The sequence below is a fragment of the Pelmatolapia mariae genome, linkage group LG1, assembly GCF_036321145.2.
Source record: "Pelmatolapia mariae isolate MD_Pm_ZW linkage group LG1, Pm_UMD_F_2, whole genome shotgun sequence".
NCBI lineage: Eukaryota > Metazoa > Chordata > Actinopteri > Cichliformes > Cichlidae > Pelmatolapia > Pelmatolapia mariae.
The window spans coordinates 2,819,931-2,839,606 of NC_086227.1; the positions used below are offsets into that span (position 1 = coordinate 2,819,931).

The window sequence follows — 19,676 nt, forward strand, 5'->3', positions numbered from 1 at the left end:
GCTTTACTAACTTTCATTTAAACTTTAACAACATTTCTGTTTTCATAAGTGAATTGTAGTGTCTTGTTATTGTGTATTCTCCATGTGCAGGAGTTCAGGTGGTAGATGTCTGTCTGTACAAAAGACAGCATCATATATAAAAAAGACATGAAGCTATGAATGCACTGAAGGTCTAACAGTTATTTCCAAAAAATTCTTAAGTTCCTTAAACCTGATTTCTCAAATCCAGGGAACTTGGAACACTGAGATTTCCTTCACTGTATGTCAAATAACTAATTGGTCAACTTTACTTTATTTCATGAGCAGGTTTCATGCTGCAGATTTGACGAACCTGCATTCCAAAAGTGCATAATTTAGGTATCTATGATACGTTTATGGCAGACACTTTACAGTTGCAGAGGACCAGACAAGCCCAACGTGATCTCATGGAATTTGGTATAAATGGCATTTCAAGCACATTTAGCATGTAATATCTATAAATTTTAAGCCAATTCTAAGGTTGGCATCAATTTTATTTCCTTGTGTGATATAATTAAATATGGTCTAAAAAGCGTGTAACTTTTGCATATGGCTTTAAAAAGTAAGCTGTTAGCTATACTCTTTATTTCTGTGGTAAAATTGGGCATTAACATCGAAGTCTATGTGGATTTGGAGGCAGTCTCAATTTTTGTCATTTTACTTTGGCCGTATTTTTCAGCCCTGAGGGTTGTTCCTTGTGTCTCACTAGTGTTTAGCATGTCTAAACTCACAGCTCTCATCAGGCTTGTTTTTTGCTGCATTAGATGCTTGATTTCAGCTAATAACAGGGACAGACATGGGCAGTGACCAGCTGGTTAAAAGTGTGGAACATGCAGCTGCCAAAAGACATGAACAACTTCTCTCAGGAGTTTGAATAAAACATAAAATAAAGATGGAGTTTGGCGCCTTGCACTTACCACTTTTGAATAAAGTAAATGTGTGTGTTTGTACTCAATTTGTAACCAATGTTTAATAGCCAAAAGAGTTTTACTGATAAATGCAGAGTTAAGCAGATTAAAAAGGTTGCACACCTCTGTGGTCATTTTTAAAATAGCCAGTTGTATGTAGCATTGCATACGTTACAGCATACTGCGTACTTTATATGTATGTTTATATGTAATGTAAACGTATTGTTCTTATTGTTAGTCACAAAAAAACAAAAACAAAAAACGATTATTAACAACACGCTCCCTTTAAGGGTTACCATAGTGGATCTCCTGCCAACATATCCTGTCCCTCCTCTTTTGTCATACCAAACCTCTGCATGTCCTTCTTTGCTATATCCATGAATCTTCTCTTTGGTCTTCCTTATTTCTTCTTAACTGGTCGATCCATCCTTTGTCCAGTATGTCCACTATTACTCCTTTGCACATATCCAAACCACCCTAACCTTACCTCTCTTGCTTTTTCTCCAAACCACGTGAATATCAAGGTTGAGCAGTTGGGGTAGAAAGTAAGAGAGGCAAGGTGATGACAATTTGAATTTTGTTGTTTTGATTTCTTGAAATACAGAAAGAAATCTGTTGAAATACTTAGAGAAAGCAAAGAGTCGTTTTAGTTTTTATCAATTAAAAGAGGAGAAAGAAAAATCAGACTGAAAGTGGTGCTTGATAAAACTATTGTGGTGACACACTGCTTGCCAACAAATTTAGGGTTAAGCGAAGGGCCGTTTAAACGAAAGCGGAAATGGTAAGACGATCATTCTCTTGGTCGTTGGTTTCTCTTTGATAAGGATTGGAGAGTACAGCATGCCTATTACAGTGTTTAAATTTAAATGTTTAGCTAATGGAAGACTTAACTCCTTTATTGTGGACAAATACATTATTTTTATATGCACTTTGTAACTCGTTAACAATTATACACAGATGGGTACCCTCCGTACTCCCGTAAAGATAACAGAAATGCGCATGCGCATCGTCATCCCAATTGTCTGTTGACAAACGTGAGCAATCTGTCCCGATTCACTTTAGTCGTCAAGAAGAATAAAAATGTAATATTGCAGGATTTGGTCAACGTGGCGATCTTTGAAGTGGATTCTTCATGACTTTGTGAACCCGGTGAGCTGCTGAAAGTAACGTTTTACCGGGTATAAGATGCATGACATAGCGAATTTCTCGTGCGGCCAAGATGAAATTCAGAGCTAACTATGTTAGCATGTAGCTGCATAGCTGACAAGATTAAGTTAGCTGGTTGGATTAGCGTTAGCTATAACTGGTCATTAAAAAAAACCCGACCGACCTGCACAGGGCAACCCCTAAAGACCTGCTGCTGAACGAAGTGCGAAGCGTTATGAGGTCGGATGACTTGTGGTACGGGACGGTCAGTTGTAAGAATTGCTGATCCCGGCTGCTAACTCAAGCTCGGCTAATGTCGATCAAATGTTAGAGACGCTACAGTTCTTGTTTTTCCTCCTATAACATGGCGATTCTATTATGAATTTAGTGTGTGTGTAATCAGCATATAAACGCGAGCTTGTGTTTCAACAATGTTTGCCTGCAGTAGCTTAAACCGTGCTCCTAATTTCCATATATTAGGCACACTAGGAGGATTTAAGGATAAAATACCACACATTCCCAGTCTGACCGGGAACGATTCTGCGTTATAGACTTCATGCAGACTTCAGTTGTTCTTCTTGCTTGTGGCTCATTGTTGCTTGAAACTTGTGTTTGTAGGTATAATTCGCAGAAACCTAAAAAAGTCCTGAAATTCATGAAAAGCTACACTGTGGCATGAATCGGAAAACCAGTTTGACCTGATATTTCCACCTTGCGTCACGTGGGTTGGACAGTTCAGCGAGCTGAATGAATTTGGCTGATCATGCACCCTGTTGGTGCACTATGTGAAGCACAGGGCCTCGAGTCGTGGTCAGTTTAAGCCTGGATTTAGTCTTGCAGTGGTTTGAGTGGAAGATCAACACCTGTCGGTCTGGATTTAAGGAAGGACATGCCTTTTGTTGCTCCAAATCAGCTGATGGCCTGTTGGAAAGTTAGAAAGTCTTTACAGTTATATTTAAATCTATCCTTGGTCACCATCCAAACAGCCCCTTGTCTGACTTGGCATAGCTTTGTCCTGTTAGCTCAGGTTAAATGACCTGAAAACCTTCCTGCACTCCTCAGTCAATCTGATATTCTAGAGTGCTAGTAAATATTTTAAGAGCGGACATTGTGAGCACAGTCTTGTGTTGCCTGTAATGCTGTGACCTCTGACCTTCTAATTCATTTACATTATTAGAGGCTTTCGTTGTCAATTATAAACATTTTTTTAGAGAACTTTAGGCTCAGATTAAATAGTGTTTCTGACATAAAGCCCGTCTCACAAGGGCAACCATTGCCTCCACACCCTAGGCAGCAGCTGACTCACTTGCATCACCACAAGGCTTTAATAGTTCTTCTAAAGGTTTACTTAGTGAAATCTTATGACTTGTACTTCTTCCATGTAGTCCTTCCTGAACAAAGGCTGACTTTGAGTCACCTTGGCTCATCCTGAACTAAACAAAAGTGAGTCTGAAGAGGCTAAAGTGCACCACTGTAAGAGAGGTGACGAGTGAATGCAAAGAAATAGTTTTATCCTCATTAGACTGTTTTGTTTTGAGAGTTGTTGGATGCCAAAATCCTTGCTGATATGAAAGAAATGAGATAATTAGCCCAGCATATTGCTTTGGATGATTCACGGTTCCATATAATCATTATTTAGCTTCTGCTGAGCCTTAATGCAGGCCCTCATTTTATCCTATCTGAAACAAGATATACTGCTCCTTCCCGTTCACCCCTTCTTCTTCTACTCTTTGTAAACAGAAGTTTGAACAGCAGGTGGGTGGAGCTTTTAGGCTCACCATCAGAGCGGTGTGCCCGAGGTGACCATGGTACAGATATCTGTTCATTGCCGTTATACAGAACCAAGATAAAAAACCAAAACAAAACTGCCTCTTGGCTCACAGGGAGTATTTGTACTTACACTGAGCAAATTGTTGAATATGAATATTCACCATAGCAGTGAAAAAAATTTAATTTAAAAGAGCAATCAGTGAAAAGTTTAAATAATGGAGTAAATTATTTTAATAGGTAGATGGGATGTAGAGGTGTGTGCCGTAAGGACAAAGTATAAAGATGTGGTGAATAATACATAATAATAATTTCTTGTAACACACTGAAGAGAACTGAAAGGGGACACATTGTTACTCTGTGAATATTTACTTTTTGTGTCGATGTTTCAGGTCCAAGAGAAACCATGCTTAAATGGTTTTCTGGTGAAGAGGGAGAGCCTGGCTCTGGAGTAAGTACACATGCTCATTTCCCATTCCTCGAAGGCTCAATAATCACTGATTATCACCGATAACAAACTATATTCTGAAAGATTACACAAGCATTAAGCCCTTAAAGTGCTACGCTTTGGCACACTGGACTGTTTCCAGATTTTGCCTCCATCACCTTTTCAAAACCACAGCTGCTAACCATGCTACAGAGTAACCTTTCTATGTACCTGACAGCATTTTTCACACTGTGATGAATCACGGCATCTCATGTGGTGTCATTATTATATAATATAATAATATATATATAATACCTTTTATATAATTTAATGCCTTTTATTATATAAAAGGAATTAAATTAGCTGAAAGGAAACCTGGTGTAAGCTATGCAGTGCATTTCGTTTCCAGATGAACTGGAAATTGTGGGACTGCTGGCTTTGACTTGGCTGCCTGTGAGGGCGGGGAGTCACTATTAAAGCTTAAAGCTCCTCACATCCGGATCCTCTTTGCTTTATAGCTCATATGTTGACATTCGGATTAGTTCTGACTAACTGACGTAATCAGTGTCAATTTTCAAATCATATTTTACATTTTCTGCACTCTATTATAATATTACAGTACTATTACTGCATTATCATTCTAATACTTCTCACTCATATATATGTTCAGTCTCTGCATACTCTACAGTACACAGTTTCCAAACAAAGCAGCATTTTGTGTTAAATGTGAGCGCACTCACTGCAACATTCCCAGTGTTCCTTTCACTGACTCACCACCTCGTCTGTCTCTTCTCAGGGCTCGGGCTCTCCACCCAGCCATGCTGGTGGCGGAGAGATTCCTGTGGAAGAAATGGCAGAGAGGCTGACCCAGACTGAGCAGCTTGTCACTCAGTTGAAGGAGATGATTCGTGAAAAAGATGCAGCTCTTTGCTCCAAAGATGACCAGCTGAAGGTGGGGACAATTTCTTCTACAATGTTAGTCCAATAAAGAGCTGTGCATCTGGTAGGACAGTGTTGTCCAGTTGTGCCAAACAGGGATCATATTTCTCTGATTAAACCATGAAAAACATGTGCTAGCTTTTGAGTTCACTATGCTAGCCAGTTATCATACAGTCAGGTCCATTAGTATTTTGATAATTATATATTTCTTGAAATTTTGCCTAACATCATCAGAGTGGAATTTAAATTAAACCGTCAATATATGATTGAAGTTCAAACTTTCAGCTTTATTCAAGGGTTTAACAAAAGTATTGCATTACTGTAACAATTATAGCTATTTAGTTATTTTTATACATAGATGCATACATCCTCCATTTCAGAGGTTTAAAAGTAATTGGACAATCTTATAAAATTTTTAATGCAAAGGATTGCTTTTAATAGTTGGATTAAAAAATTAAGGGACTGATTCACTCTGCCCAAGACAGAGTCACTGGGTCCCCAACCTGTTGGGCAGGCCTTAGCCTGTGGTGCCTGACTGAATATAGCCTAAAGAGGATACATGGGTCTGTCCTCCTGTGGACTCACCAGCTGCACAAGGTGCTGTAGAAATGGATGCAAAACGTGACAGGCAGCAAGGGCGGAGGCCCTGGTGGTCTGATTCTTGGCTGTTGGAACTAGCTGTGTATGTGTTATCACCTCTCTGGTGGGGAAGGAGCTTGAACTCGTCCGTGAGGTTTAGCAATACCAGCTAGATATAGTTGGGGTCTCCTCAGCACATGGCTTGGAAACAGTCTTTTGGACGAGAGAGTCATTTCCTTACGTATTCAGGTCAGAGAACGGATCCTGACTGTCCTTTATGCTTATGCACTGAATTACACTGTTAGACAGTCGAGTGAAGAGAGGAGCTGAGCTGTCGTCTGTTCACCACCTGGGGGTGATTTGGCAGAGGGTGCTGAAAAGGCTAGACACACCCAAACACATAGAGAGGGTGTACTGGGAGTAGAGCAGGGCGATATGACCAAAAATATTTATCACGATATACATTTGAAAATGTGCGATAACGATATAACTGACGATATAATTGACACGAGACAAAATACTTAACAACTCCACAACTTTATTAGTGCAAAAAAAAAAAACCCCATCAGTGTATTTTCACTTAAACAAGCAGCTGTTTTTTATGTGCATTAAAGTTATATAAAAATGTAACAGTGCAAATGCAAATTCCTTGCTGACAGTTTAACAAAAAGGCATTTTCAGTGGAAATTGGCCGACATATCCTCAGCATAACCATGTATAATATCATAAAGCTTAAAAAGAGGTTATACACACACAATACGGTAATATTATGTTGAAGCACAGTACGTATCACTCCGCGAGGCTCCTGCCTACGATAGCCGTAATGCTCCGACAATCCATCAAGCGGTGCGGCTTCGTAGCTTAGCAAAGTCGTACTAAAACATTTGACAGATTTTCGAGCGCCGTGTAGCACATAAAATCAGTTCGAGGTCAGTAAACACAACCAGAATTCATACATAAGGCACATGGGATTATAAGGGGCACTGTCGATTTTCAGAAAAATCAAAGGATTGATTTTAAGTGTGCCGTATTTTCCAAAAAACACGGTAATAACGACGGCCCGCTAGCATGCTCTACCAAAAATAGTGCTTTGTTGTGTATCTGAGGGACAAAGGGAAACCAGTTCCACTTTCTCCCTTCTCATCCTCCGTCGCCGCCATGCTTTTTCCGCCATGTGTGTTTGAAAACAAAGGCACTGCGCATGCGCGTTTTACCCAAATTCTATCGCGGTATTTCATTTTCTTATCGTTGCCCAATGTTATACCGGTATTACCGTGAACGGCATGATATGGCCCAGCCCTAACTGGGAGCATGTTGCAGTGGCCTGGGTCCACATGAAGTTTAATTCCCACCTCCAGCAGAACTTTGACATCATTCTGAAGAAGGCTGGGCAGACAGGTGGCTGCTCAAATCTGCTGCTGCAAGGTAAGTGTGAAGTGTAGAGCTGCTATTCCTCTATATTGAGAGGTGGTTTGGGCATCTGACCTGACGCTTTCTGGGTGAGGTGTTTTGTACATGTTCTTCTTGGAGGAGGCCCTCGGGTCAACCCCGTACACAGTGGAGAGATTCTCAGCTGGCCTGAAAAAGTCTGTGTTCCTCTGGATAGGCTAGTGGAGATGTCTGGGCTTTGATGGATTGGCTGAATGTACCAGTTTATTGATTTAGTTTTTGCTATCTCTTATTGAATCTTTACAATACAAGTTCAACCTTAGTGCTCAGTTCACTCAATTTCATATCTTTTATCTACTTACTTTCTCATGGAATGATGAGGGAATAGATGTCTGTAAATCCTAAACTGTTGATACAAGACTTTGGTTAAACACCTTGAGTTGAAGCTAAAAATCTTGAGTTTCATCTTGGTTGTTTGATTAAAAATCCCCTGTGCTGGTACACAGAGGCAAATTTGCCATTGTCCAAACACTCGACTGTAACTGTAACTGTATTAGAATCAAATTAGAAGCAAATTCTGAATGAATGTTTGCAAATTCCACCTCTAAAGGTACAATTGTTAGTTTTAAATAGAGACTGACACTCGCTACTTATAAATGGTGGCCTGAGCTGTTTATCATACAGTAGCCACCATAGCTAGAGATGTACACTTAAATGGACAAGAAAACGAATAGTTATGTCTATAACTTCTGTTCCCTGAAGGAGAGGAACAAGGTACAACACATAAGTATGGGATATCACGCCCTCGCGTGTCCTGGCTGAAGAAACCTTTATTCACGCCTTTAAGGCAGATGACGTGTGATGACACGCGCACGGCCCCGCCTGCACATATAGCCGCTGTCATCACAGTCATCCCTCAGTTCGATAGCCGCTCTTCACCGAGCCAAACTGCTCAGTGGGGCCACCTTGTGTTGTACCTCGTTCCTCTCCTTCAGGGAACAGAAGTTATAGACATAACTATTCGTTCCCTTTCAGTCGATTCACTCGGTACAACACATAAGTATGGGACATATATACACGCCCCGCAGAGCAGCCACCGAACCGGAATTGGGCCACTACTTCCTTAGTGAGTGGTAGACCCAGCAGAAAGGACAGTATGAGCCACCGAAGGGGCTGTAACGTCCAACCGATAAAACTGCACAAAAGTGTGCGGTGATGCCCAACTAGCTGCCGCACAAATATCAGCTACAGGCACCCCTTTAAAAAGAGCCCATGAGGTTGCCATCCCCCTGGTGGAATGAGCCCTCACCCCGTGGGGCAAAGCAAGACCTCTGGTGCTGTATGCCAGTGAGATAGCTTCTATAATCCAGTGGGACAGCCTCTGTTTGGACAGAGATCTACCTCTATTTGGATTGGCGAAGCAGACAAACAGCTGGTCACATAAACGCACATTCTGAGTGCGCTCAATGTAGGTGCGTAGCACACGCACTGGACAAAGAGAATGCATCCTCCTCTGCTCCTCAGATGCAAAAGGAGGGGAGCAAAAGCTCCGCAACTCAAACTCCATTGAGCTATAAGATGCAGGCATGATCTTGGGAAAATAGGCAGCATTTGGACGCAATACGACCTTGTGGCCATCAGGAGAGAACTGTGTGCAGGCGGGATGCACAGACAGCGCATGAAGGTCACCCACTCGCTTTGCCGAAGCCAAAGCGAGAAGTAATGCAGTCTTATATGAAAGAAATTTCATATCCACAGACTCAATAGGTTCAAACGGGGGGCTACAAAGGGCCTCCAGCACCAAAGACAAGTCCCAAGCAGGGACACTGGACTTAAGCACGGGTCTCAGCCGGCGAACTCCTTTCAGAAAACGTATGGCGAGGGGATGTGCACCTGGTGTCACCCCGTCAAAGCCAATATGACAAGCAGATATAGCTGCTAAATAAACCTTAATTGTCGAAAATGAAAGGCCCTTATCCAGCAGCTCCTGCAGGAATGACAAAACATCCACAATAGAGCACTGAAATGGGAGAGTGTGGCGGTCCTGGCACCATTGCTCGAAGGCTCGCCATTTGTAAGCGTACAAGCCTCTAGTAGATGAGGCCCTAGCGCTCTGAATTGTCGCTATCACACTAGGTGGCAAACCCTTAGCAATCAAGTTTAGCCTCTCAGCAGGTAAGCATGAAGGCGCCACAGATCTGGGCGCGGATGAAACACTTCTCCTCCCGCCTGAGAGAGGAGATCCCTGCGGAGAGGAAGCTGCCAAGAACTCGCTGCTAGCAGGCTGATTATTAAAGGGTGTAACCTCCATTCTCTCACCAGAGGACCCCCCCTGGAGAGAAGGTCCGGCCCCAGGTTCAGGTGGCCCGGGACATGGGTGGCTCTCAGAGACAGAAAACGAACACTGCACCATAACAGCAGAGAGCGAGACAGCCTCAACAGGGGAAGAGAGCGTGTTCCTCCCTGCCTGTTTATGTAAGACACCACTGTTGAATTGTCCGTCCTGACTAAGACATGCTGGCCCTCCAGGACTGGACGGAAATGCTTTAGAGCTAAGAACACTGCTAACAGCTCTAAGTGGTTGATGTGCAGCTGGCGCTGAGCTGCGGACCAGATCCCTCTCACTGATGCACCCTTGCACAGCGCTCCCCACCCTCTTAGGGAAGCATCTGTGGACACCACCTTGCGAAACAACACCCTCCCAATCCGAGAGCCCTGATGCAGCAGCCTGGGCTCCCTCCAAGGACGGAGAGCTACCATGCAAGACGCGGTTAGCGGCAGCCTCCTCCGGGGATGACGCGATGCACACAGGCGGTGAGAGAGAGTCCAGCGTTGAAACGCTCTCATTTTTAACAGTCCAAGTGGCACTACGGCGATCATAGATGCCATCATGCCCAACAAGCGTAATATCGTCTGGAAACGCAGTCTGCGTCCCAGCTGAAACTGAGCGAGGCAGCAAAGAAACGCGGCCACTCTGTGCTCCGACAAACTTGCGCGGCTGGAAAGCGAGCATATTTCCAAACCGAGGAAAGAAATCTGCTGACTCGGGATTAGCGAGCTCTTTTGAAAGTGTGACAGAACCAGTGACAGCTGTGTCTCCGCCTGCTCTCTGGAACAAGCTGCGAGAGCCCAGTCGTCTAGGTAGGCTAAGATGCGGATGCCTCTCTCTCTGAGGGGCGCTAGCGCTGCCTCGGCACATTTCGTAAAGGTGCGAGGAGCGAGCGACAGCCCGAACGGCAGCACTAGGTATTCGTAGGCTACGCCCTCGAATGCAAACCTCAGAAACTGCCTGTGTTTCGGGTGTATAGCCACATGAAAATAAGCATCTGTTAGATCGATTGTCGCAAACCAATCTCCCGGGCCGACTGCATTCAAGAGCTGTCTGAGTGTTAGCATCTTTAACCTGTACGTACGTAGATACATGTTCAAGACTCGCAGGTCGAGGATGGGACGAAGCCCTCCCCCTCTTTTCGGAACAACAAAATAGCGGCCGTACCAACCTTTGTTTGTCTCCGAAGCGGGGACCACTCGTATTGCTCTTTTCTGCAATAGCGCCTTTATTTCCTCTCTGAGTATCATGGCCGCCTCGGTGTTGACAGTCGTGTTTACGACTCCTTGGAAACGAGGCGGCTTGACCCGGAACTGCAACCGGTAACCCATGGCAACGGTTCGCAGCACCCACGGAGAGGGGGCGCAAGCGCGCCACTGAGGGAGGTGAGCAGCCAGCCAGCTGACCTGCAGCACCGTAGGCGGGGCGTTGTCGCCCCCCAGTGTGTCTGCAGGGAACTGCATCACCTGCCTGACCTGGCTCATTCTGCCTGCAGGCTGAGCATTTGTGATTGTTTGAGAATAAACAACACTCTTTATTGATTGTAACATGGGAACATGTACATTCACACAGTTTGTTGGAGGCACCTTTTCTGGGGCACAACAATGAAAAACAGCGGGAACACTCGATGTGGTCACCTGAACATTTAACACACCTGAACAGGGAGTTACCTGAGGCATTTTGTGTGCAGGGGTTTTGTGCTTGGGAGACAGTGTTAGGAAAGTGCAGCGCCTTCTGGGGCTGACAACCTGAACAGAACTTAAGCGGCACCTCTTGTGCGGCAACAGAGGGGTAAAAGCAGCGTCTCCCTGCTGCTGGACCCCTTCTCCACTCGAAACCAGAGCTAGGAGGGCTGAGGCTTCTTCCTCCTGGGCGTCGGGTCCCGCTGGGGGCCCGAGGGTGGGCCTTTGCTCCAGGCCGACAGGCGTGAAGCTCGGGCCGGAGGATGTGCTCTCGCTGGCGGCACACCCACTTCAGCAGTGGGCGCCGATCTCTTGCCAGTCGGCAGAGGAGCGGCGTGCCTGTGAGAGCTAGCTGTGGGCTTGGGTTTCGGCTGACGTCTGGGGATGATGTCGCGCAGAGCTTCTGTCTGCTTCTTCCTCAGATCGAATCTAGCCTGAATGGCTTCAAGTGAATGTCCGAATAACCTAGCCGCAGACACTGGTGCGTCCAGATATACAGCTCTGTCCCTATCCGGGACGTCAGAGAGGGTCAGCCACAGGTGCCTCTGCGCCACTACTGTCGAAGCCATCCCTCTGCCCAGGGAGAGCGCTGCACAGCGAGACGCACGGAGGATGTGATCTGTGGCGACTCTGACCTCGTTAAGAAGAGGTGCCAGCGGGCTGTCATCAGGAACCAGCGATCCGAGCTCCGCCAGGCACATTGCCTGGTACATCTGGAGCATGGTGACGGAGCTCATGGCGCGAGCAGTGCCGGCCTGAGCCCGATAAATCTTCTCCAGCTGCAAAGCAGAGAATCTGCAGTGCTTGGACGGCAGAGTTGCGGGGCCGCCGACACCATGGTTATGGGACGGGGCCAGATAAGCAGCCAGAGACGGCTCCATAGGGGGTGGGTTAGCTAAGCCAGCCCCCTCGGCGCCGTCCAATTCCATGTACTGTCCATAGCCGGGCACAGTGACGCGGGTAGACAGAGGTTTGTCCCATGATGCTGTTAGCTCGCAGACAAAGTCTGGGAACATGGGAAGGCAGTTTTTGGCCGTTGCGGGCTCCGGTGGGAGGAAAAAACCCGCGAACCGCGACGGCTTCTGAGCTGGCGGAGGAGAGGGCCAGTCCACCTGCAGCTTCTCAGCAGCACGGCGAAACAGGGAGAAAAGAAAGGTGTCATCGTGGCCGACCGGCGCAGCAGCGGCGGCACATTGGGCCGACAATGAGCTCTCCTGCTCATCCTCCGACAAACCATGGATGTCCAGGCCGATGTCCAGCACGTCATCGTCTTCCTGGGGAGCGCTGGCGGGCTTCAACCCAGGCTGAAGCCCGCCAGCGCTCCTGCATGGTTCCGGCTCGTCATCGGCTAACCCGTCAACATATTCCATGTGGTCAGCCCAGCTAATTGCGGGGACATCGACCGGAAAATCCTCGTCTTCGGACTCGGACGAAGCCAGGGCTCCAGACTCGGAAAGGAGAGGGTCATGCCGTGCGACAGCCGAGCGTCCCAGCACTTTTTCCACAAACGTCACCCGTCTTTCCAGGGTCGAGCGCCGGAGCTGGCGGCAAAACGCACAGGCTTCGGGCTCCGTCAACGCTCTCCTAGCGTGGACGATCCCCAGGCAGACAGGGCAGGCATCGTGCTGGTCGCTGTCGTGCAAAGAGAAACCGCATCCCTGAGGACAGGGGCGAACAGAAGATTTCTGCTTTGCTCGCTTCGGTTTGGAGTCCATTCCAAAACGCAAAGCGAAACGCTGCACAGGAAAACTTGAAATTAGCGCTCCGCGGGCAGCCTACACACCAACAGCGCGGTGGAGGCTAACACCAACAGGGGCAGTTAAGCTAAGTTCAAGTCGGCAGACAACGGAGCTAACTAGCAGCAGCTAGCTAGCCCAACTCAGCAGAGGTGTTCTCAGCGAGGTGAAGAGCGTAAGAACTGAGGGATGACTGTGATGACAGCGGCTATATGTGCAGGCGGGGCCGTGCGCGTGTCATCACACGTCATCTGCCTTAAAGGCGTGAATAAAGGTTTCTTCAGCCAGGACACGCGAGGGCGTGATATCCCATACTTATGTGTTGTACCGAGTGAATCGACTGAAAGGGAACCGAACTCGACTCAGACTTAATTCTTTTCGATTTTGAGATATGTGTTTTTAATATGTTTATGTTGAAATGCACTGGCCAAGTAAAGCATATCCTGGAGATATCAAGAGAAAGAAAACCAGAGGAAAAATAATTAAACATGAACCTATATGCTAATTTCCAACTACACATTGTTATTTCTGGATTTTTCTCATTTGCAGTTGAAAATGAGCCCTCACACTGGGCTGTCAGTGTATTCTTGAGTAGCGTGCAGATATAGCTAAAAATGTAAACATTGTTCAGGTTTTGATAGAAAATCAAGCAAAAAAGGGGATGTGGGTACACAGATGGATACATTTTTCAAAGATTAAGTCTATGAGTAAGTTTTCCCAGTGTGCAGGACTCTGTACAGTGTTCCTTGATTTATGAGGACTGTGCTTAAATTATTCAATCCTATGAGTCATCACATAGATTGGGAAATGGAATATTCCTGGTGACTGACAGAGATTAGTATCTGACTGAGGCAGGCACAATTGGTCAAAACTGTTTTTAAAGCTGCTCCTGTTACTCTCTGACTTGGATCTTCCAGTGAGAAACATCAACTGTGTTAAATATTAAACAGTCAAGCCTTCCAATCCACAGTAAAGACAGGAATGTGTTTGATTTAGCAACCGTGCTACAGGAGAGTGCAAGCATTTCCTGCATTGTAAACCTTTGCTGTGCTTCCACACACACACACACACACACACACACACACACACACACACCTAAAACTGCCAAAGTTCACTTTTTATTAACGTCCTAAAATATTACAGTTAAAACATCTGGTCTGATGACGTAACTAAGCACTAAACTGGAGTTAAAGTTCTTCTTTGTGTTTTCAGGCTGAGAAGGAGGCCTGTGAAGCCAAACTGTCCAAACTGCGTCTGCAGAACAAGGCCAAGGTGACGTCTCTGACGGCACAGCTCGAGGAGCTGAAGAAGCAGCAGGGGCCGAGCACACCAACGCACGGCAAAAAGGTAGAGATGTGCACGCACATCCAGAACTGAAGGGTTAAACGTAGAAATGAATAAATACTAAACGTTTTCCAGCGATTCAGTGCACCATTGGCTTTATAAGCTCAGACACAGTCATGCCATGTGGATCCCATTTGAATCATGTTTCTGCTCTGTTTCCATTTGGATTGTTAAAGTGCTATCTTCATGTTTAGGGTTCATCAGAAGGAGGAGAGCAAGCCAGTCGAGGCAAGATTGTCCTGCTGAAGAAGAAGGTTGATGAACTAGAACAGCAGCTTGGACAAAGAGATGTGGAACTGGAAACCAAAGTAAAGCATACTTTGATTTTGATGCCTACCAGATAAAGGGAAATGAGATATTTCCCACTGATGTTATATTACTTGGAGTATTGTTGGAACGCACATATGTGCTAGTCTTGGCCTAACTAGCCTTACCCTGTGTCCCCCACCACGGCCACTTAATTTTTTGAAGTTATTTTTTTAAAATTACATTTATCTTTCTTAATTTGAATTAAGAAAGTTAGTTGTGCAAGTTGAAACAATTTGTTCTCTGCTGAAATTGTTCTCAGCTAATTTCAGCAGAGAACAAAGAAATGGCCGTAGGAAACACAGCTCGTATCGACAGAGATGAATCCAATACATTTATGGAAAAATGTCACCAGTTTACTTTTCCTGGCTCCATATTTTTTTCTTCATTTCTTCTTGTAGTTACAGAATAATCATCCTCTCCATGAATATGCGCAGACAGCACCCACAATGGTGCCACTGAGCAAACGGATGTATTCATTTCTTTTTCTGTTGTGACCTCTCCTGAGGTGTACGCTTACACTTTGAGATCTAATTTTTCTGACCAATACTTTGTGTAGATGAAGGAGTTGGAGTCTCAGCGGCAGCGTGGTGAAGAAATGGACGCTATGCTGACAGAGAAGGACAAGAAGCTGGCAGAAAAAGAGGCCTACATTGTCCACCTGCAAACAGCGCTGGCTGGAGATCAGCCCATCACACCTGCACCACCACAGAAGGTCATAAATGCTTTGAGCATGTAGAATCATCTCACTGCGTTTTTCTTTGTAGTTTTCTAATCCAAATATTGCACGTGTTAATAATAGGCAGACAAAGTTAGAAAAGTAGAAGAAAATGGATTAAAGCTGAGTCACAACAGGCGATGTCTTGCATTTTCTCAGAGATGCGGTCACTGTCACTCATGTGTTCTGTCCCCCAGGCTGAGGACGGCGGGGCGATGCAGGAGCTGCAGTTGCTGGTACAGAGCTTGACTAAGAAAGTGGGGGAAGCAGAGGAGCGCTACAGTTTGCTGCAGGAGCAGACAGACAGCCTCAAAGACCTGCTGGCTACAGAGAAGGAGCAGTACAGCCAAAAGGAGAGCATGTACAAGCAGAATGTAGGTTTCCAAATGAGGACAATACAGCTTCTGTTGTAGAATTTAGCTGTCTCGGGTTCACAATGAGTTGTGTGCTTGTTTATAGATCCAGACATTCAAAGACATCATCATTCAGAAGGACAGCCAGCTGATGGAGATCAACCAGATGCATGAACAGGAGCTCTTCAAGCTAGCAGCCAAGTCAGATGCCAGTGCAGACTTGGAGCAGGTAACACGGACATTTAAGATTACATCCCACAGACAGTCAGGAGTTCATGCAACTAAAAGAAGTTGGGATCTTGGTGTTGTTTGTGAATCTGTGCTTTTCTTTCCAGCTTCTGAAGGCTCTAAAACAGAAGCTTCATGAGAAAGAGGAAGTGCTGCTGGGTAAAACTCAGGTCATTGATGTTCTCCAGGGAGAGGTGGACGGGAGAGATCAGCAGATAAAGGTTAGCAGACTCGCCGCTCCTGTTTGCGTCTCAATAAAGACGTTGGTGTTTTTCCTTGTTTTCTGTCAAAAAGATCAATTTCCATATTTAATAAATGTCTTTGAGCTTAAACGCAGCTTCAGACTGTTGTAAACACTCGTTTTCAGACCAGAGAAGAAATATCCCTAATGTAGCGAGCTCAGTGGGAGGGGCTAAAACAGCTTGTTTCAGACAGAGGATGAAATGAGGGGTTTCACCAATCTCTGTGCATCATGCTAAGCATGCTAAGCATGCTAAGCCCAAGAATACAAATATAGTGCTGAAATGATCATAATAGTTCCCATGTAAATATTATATCTGGGAAATGATTGTGATGCAGTGTGCTTCACTTTTCATTCAGCCTGTATAGAACGTTCTCTGTTGTTATTTCGTAGCCATTCTTCAACCTCTCTTGAAATAATGACACCTTGAAACTTATGTGGAACAAATACTTTGTCCACGCAGGAACTCTCAGAGCGGCTGCAGAGGCTACAAGTCGAGCGAGAGAGCCTTGAATCCAAAATGGAGGCAGAGAAGCATGTGATGCGAGCACAACTCCGTGACCTGATGGAGAAGCACCAGGCAGAGGTGCAGCGAATGACCGAGCAGCATCAAGCACAGCTGGATCAAACCCAACAGGATCTCATGAGGCAGCTGGAGGACCTGAGGAGAGCCCAGGCAGCAGCACCACCTGCCAGTCAGGAGGCAGCAGGAAGTGGAAATGTGCTCACAGATTCAGCTTCCATCCAGAGGATAGCTGAGCTGGAAGGTTAGTTCTTCATTTTGATGATTTATCTGAACTCCTTCAGAGTTCAGTTTGTGTCGTTTTCCCATGTACATCCTGGGAATTTTTAGTTTGTTCACAAAATGCAGCAGAACATGATTTTCAAGTTCTTTCAGTGCTTCAAACTTTGTCTTTTGTTATTTTTGCAGCACAAGCAAAGCAGAAAACAGATGAAGCCAGCAGATCAGAGGCCAAGTTCCTAAAAATGAAAGCTTGGTCTAAAAGTCGAATCAGACAGCTGGAGGAGGAACTGAAGAAAAGCCAGGTGAGGGTTTCAAGTTGTCCAAGTCAGATGGACAAAGCATTTTGTGTTTTTGTGCTGTGCTTATGGCAATGATCCCAAATTCACTGCCAGTGCAGTAAAAGGGGAAAAAAAAACCAGTGGAAAAGCTGCCAAAGTGAGTTCAGGCTGTATTGAATAAAGATGGTCAGTCCAGATATCGGGTTTCAGGCTTGTTAGAATTGTACAACTCTGTTTTGGTCAAACATACATGAAATATAAAGAAATAAGGGCTGTTCAAAACGTTTGCACAGCACTGTAGAAGAAAATAACTCCTGCAGTCAAGAGAAGCCACTGATGGTTGAGCTATGAATAGTAAAACCAGCAGTTATTCAAGTATAAATGTTACAATTGTATGCAATCTTTATCAATTAAAACATAGAAATGTAGATGTTTATGGTGTACTATACTACAGCGCTCCCTCGTTTATCGCGGGAGCTAAAATAACTCGCGATAGGTGAAATCCGCGAAGTAGCCAACTTTGTTTTTTACAATTATAATAGATGTTTTAAAGCTGTAAAACCCCTCACTACACACTTTATACACTTTTCTCAGAGGCATGAACATTTTCACACCTTTCTCTCGTGTTTAAACACCCTCAAAGTTCAAACCTTCGTAGAAAAATAAGTCCAGTGTTATAGAATGAAACCAAAGGCACCCGCAGCTGCCTTTGACGGTGCAAAACGTTTCCTCGAGATTGTTGTTTGTTGAGGAGAAAACTTACAAACAGACTGTCCAGCGACTGTCAGAGATTTATGTAGATTTGACAAACTGAACGGGTTCTGTAAAGTACAGGAGACCGAGCACGGAGGAGAGTGATTGACAATGGTCTACAGCCAATCAGGACGCAGAACACAACGCGCTGTAAAAAAATTAATAAAATAAATAAATTAAAAACCATGAAAAATTGCAAACAAAAAAATCCGGGAAACAGCGAAGCCGCGACAGGAGAACCGCGATATAGCGAGAGACCACTGCTTGTAGATTGTTTAGAGTTCATTTCACAGTGTTAAATCATGTAACACTGTGAAATGCCTAACACGATATAACACTGTTCTGAGTTGTAGGGAGAGAGATCGCTTTCTCTTTGGTGTTGTTAAAACGACACCTGTTTTTAGATTCGAGGTCGTTACTGCTCGCGCTGCTCGTCATGACCATAAAGCTGATGCAGCATCCGTCACGTTATCCGTTTTCTTTTATATCAGCCGATTGTCTGCAGGACGCCGTTTTCAGTTTGTTATCCAGAGTGAAAATCTAAAACGCGTCAAAATGCTGAAAGTCATTTGGTAAGCAAAGCTGCCAAGTAAACAGAGACACGTTTGACTCTGCCCTATTTAGGCTGGAGTTGCTCCCCCAGACCTGACTGCCCTGCGGAGTCGCATCACAGCACTCGAGGAGGAGAGAGAAGAAAACCTCTGGAAGGTGGAGCAATACGAGGAGGTTAAAGCAAAAAACGGTAATAAAATTAAACTTTCAGGAAAACGCTTCAGGGAAATCCTCAGTTCAAAAATGAACATTATTTTTGTTCGATGTTATCGTTAGAAATGCTGGAGGCAAAGTTGGTGGTGTATGAGGAGCAACAGAGGACACTACAGGCAGACTTGGAGCAGTTCACCAAGAGGGCTGCTTCTCAGGTATAGCACCCAAACACTTTCTTAAACCTGCTGCTTTTGTTTTACATTTAATACTCACGGATGGTCTCTTATCCCTTTTTGCACCTGTTGAACGTAGGCAAGTGAATCAGGCAGCGCTGATGACACTCAGAGCCAGGTGCTGGAGTGGCAGGAGATGGTAGCTGAGGTGGTCAGTGCCAGAGACCGGGCCAGGGAGGAGAAGGCTGCCTTGTCCCTCCGTATCAGCCACATGGAGGAGGAAAGAGAGGGTAAGTCTTTTGCTGGAGGATGAGTCAAACTCGTTTAGATCAAATTAGCTAATGATGGTGGGATCAGTAGGTCAGTTATAGCTAGGAGGTAGAAGCAGGGTTAACATCAGAGTCACAGTTAATCTGCTCAGAAATCCTCAGCCAGTGTGAAATAACGACACACGCCTGCTGACATTCATGTATGTGAAGAACCTAAAAACAAAACTTTTTCATAAATGCAAGAAAAGACTCACAGTTCTTCATACGACAGTAGTAAAACCTGTTCTTTAATACTTTAAAGTTGTGCTGTATTTCTGTTCCTCAAAATTCGACTTTATTTAGTCATTCTTAAACCCGTTAGTATATCAGAGTACACATCCTCTGTTAGCATCTAAAAAGGAACTTAGTGTTACTATAAAACACAAACTCTGATGTCTACATTTTTGGCATTTTGTTTGTTAACACAAATGTGGATCACGGGGTTCTGTCACAGTCAAGTTACCTTAGTGGTAGCTGTGGTTTTGGGGAAACTTTAGTTCAGTTCTGGCATTACTGTGCTGCCGATCTCCATTAACACTCTGGGGTCGACGGACGTGCCGGTGCCTCAAAATCACATGACCAATTTAAGACGACACAGCAACAA

The 19,676-nt window shown here is 44.9% G+C and overlaps 1 protein-coding gene across 1 annotated transcript in view; it reads left to right on the top strand.

Annotated features, from left to right (window-relative positions):
* The first annotated feature begins 1,956 nt into the window (after positions 1-1,956).
* Positions 1,957-19,676, top strand: part of si:ch211-220f16.2 (golgin subfamily B member 1) — a 43,674-nt gene continuing 25,954 nt past the window's right edge. Inside the window, exons 1-14 of the mRNA XM_065471755.1 lie at positions 1,957-2,075; positions 4,232-4,290; positions 5,063-5,218; positions 14,133-14,267; positions 14,459-14,572; positions 15,130-15,285; positions 15,486-15,662; positions 15,748-15,870; positions 15,977-16,090; positions 16,574-16,877; positions 17,042-17,157; positions 18,511-18,628; positions 18,715-18,806; positions 18,904-19,054. Of these exons, the coding sequence (XP_065327827.1) occupies positions 4,246-4,290; positions 5,063-5,218; positions 14,133-14,267; positions 14,459-14,572; positions 15,130-15,285; positions 15,486-15,662; positions 15,748-15,870; positions 15,977-16,090; positions 16,574-16,877; positions 17,042-17,157; positions 18,511-18,628; positions 18,715-18,806; positions 18,904-19,054 (1,801 nt within the window). The 5' untranslated portion in view covers positions 1,957-2,075; positions 4,232-4,245. The remainder of the gene's footprint in view (positions 2,076-4,231; positions 4,291-5,062; positions 5,219-14,132; positions 14,268-14,458; positions 14,573-15,129; positions 15,286-15,485; positions 15,663-15,747; positions 15,871-15,976; positions 16,091-16,573; positions 16,878-17,041; positions 17,158-18,510; positions 18,629-18,714; positions 18,807-18,903; positions 19,055-19,676) is intronic.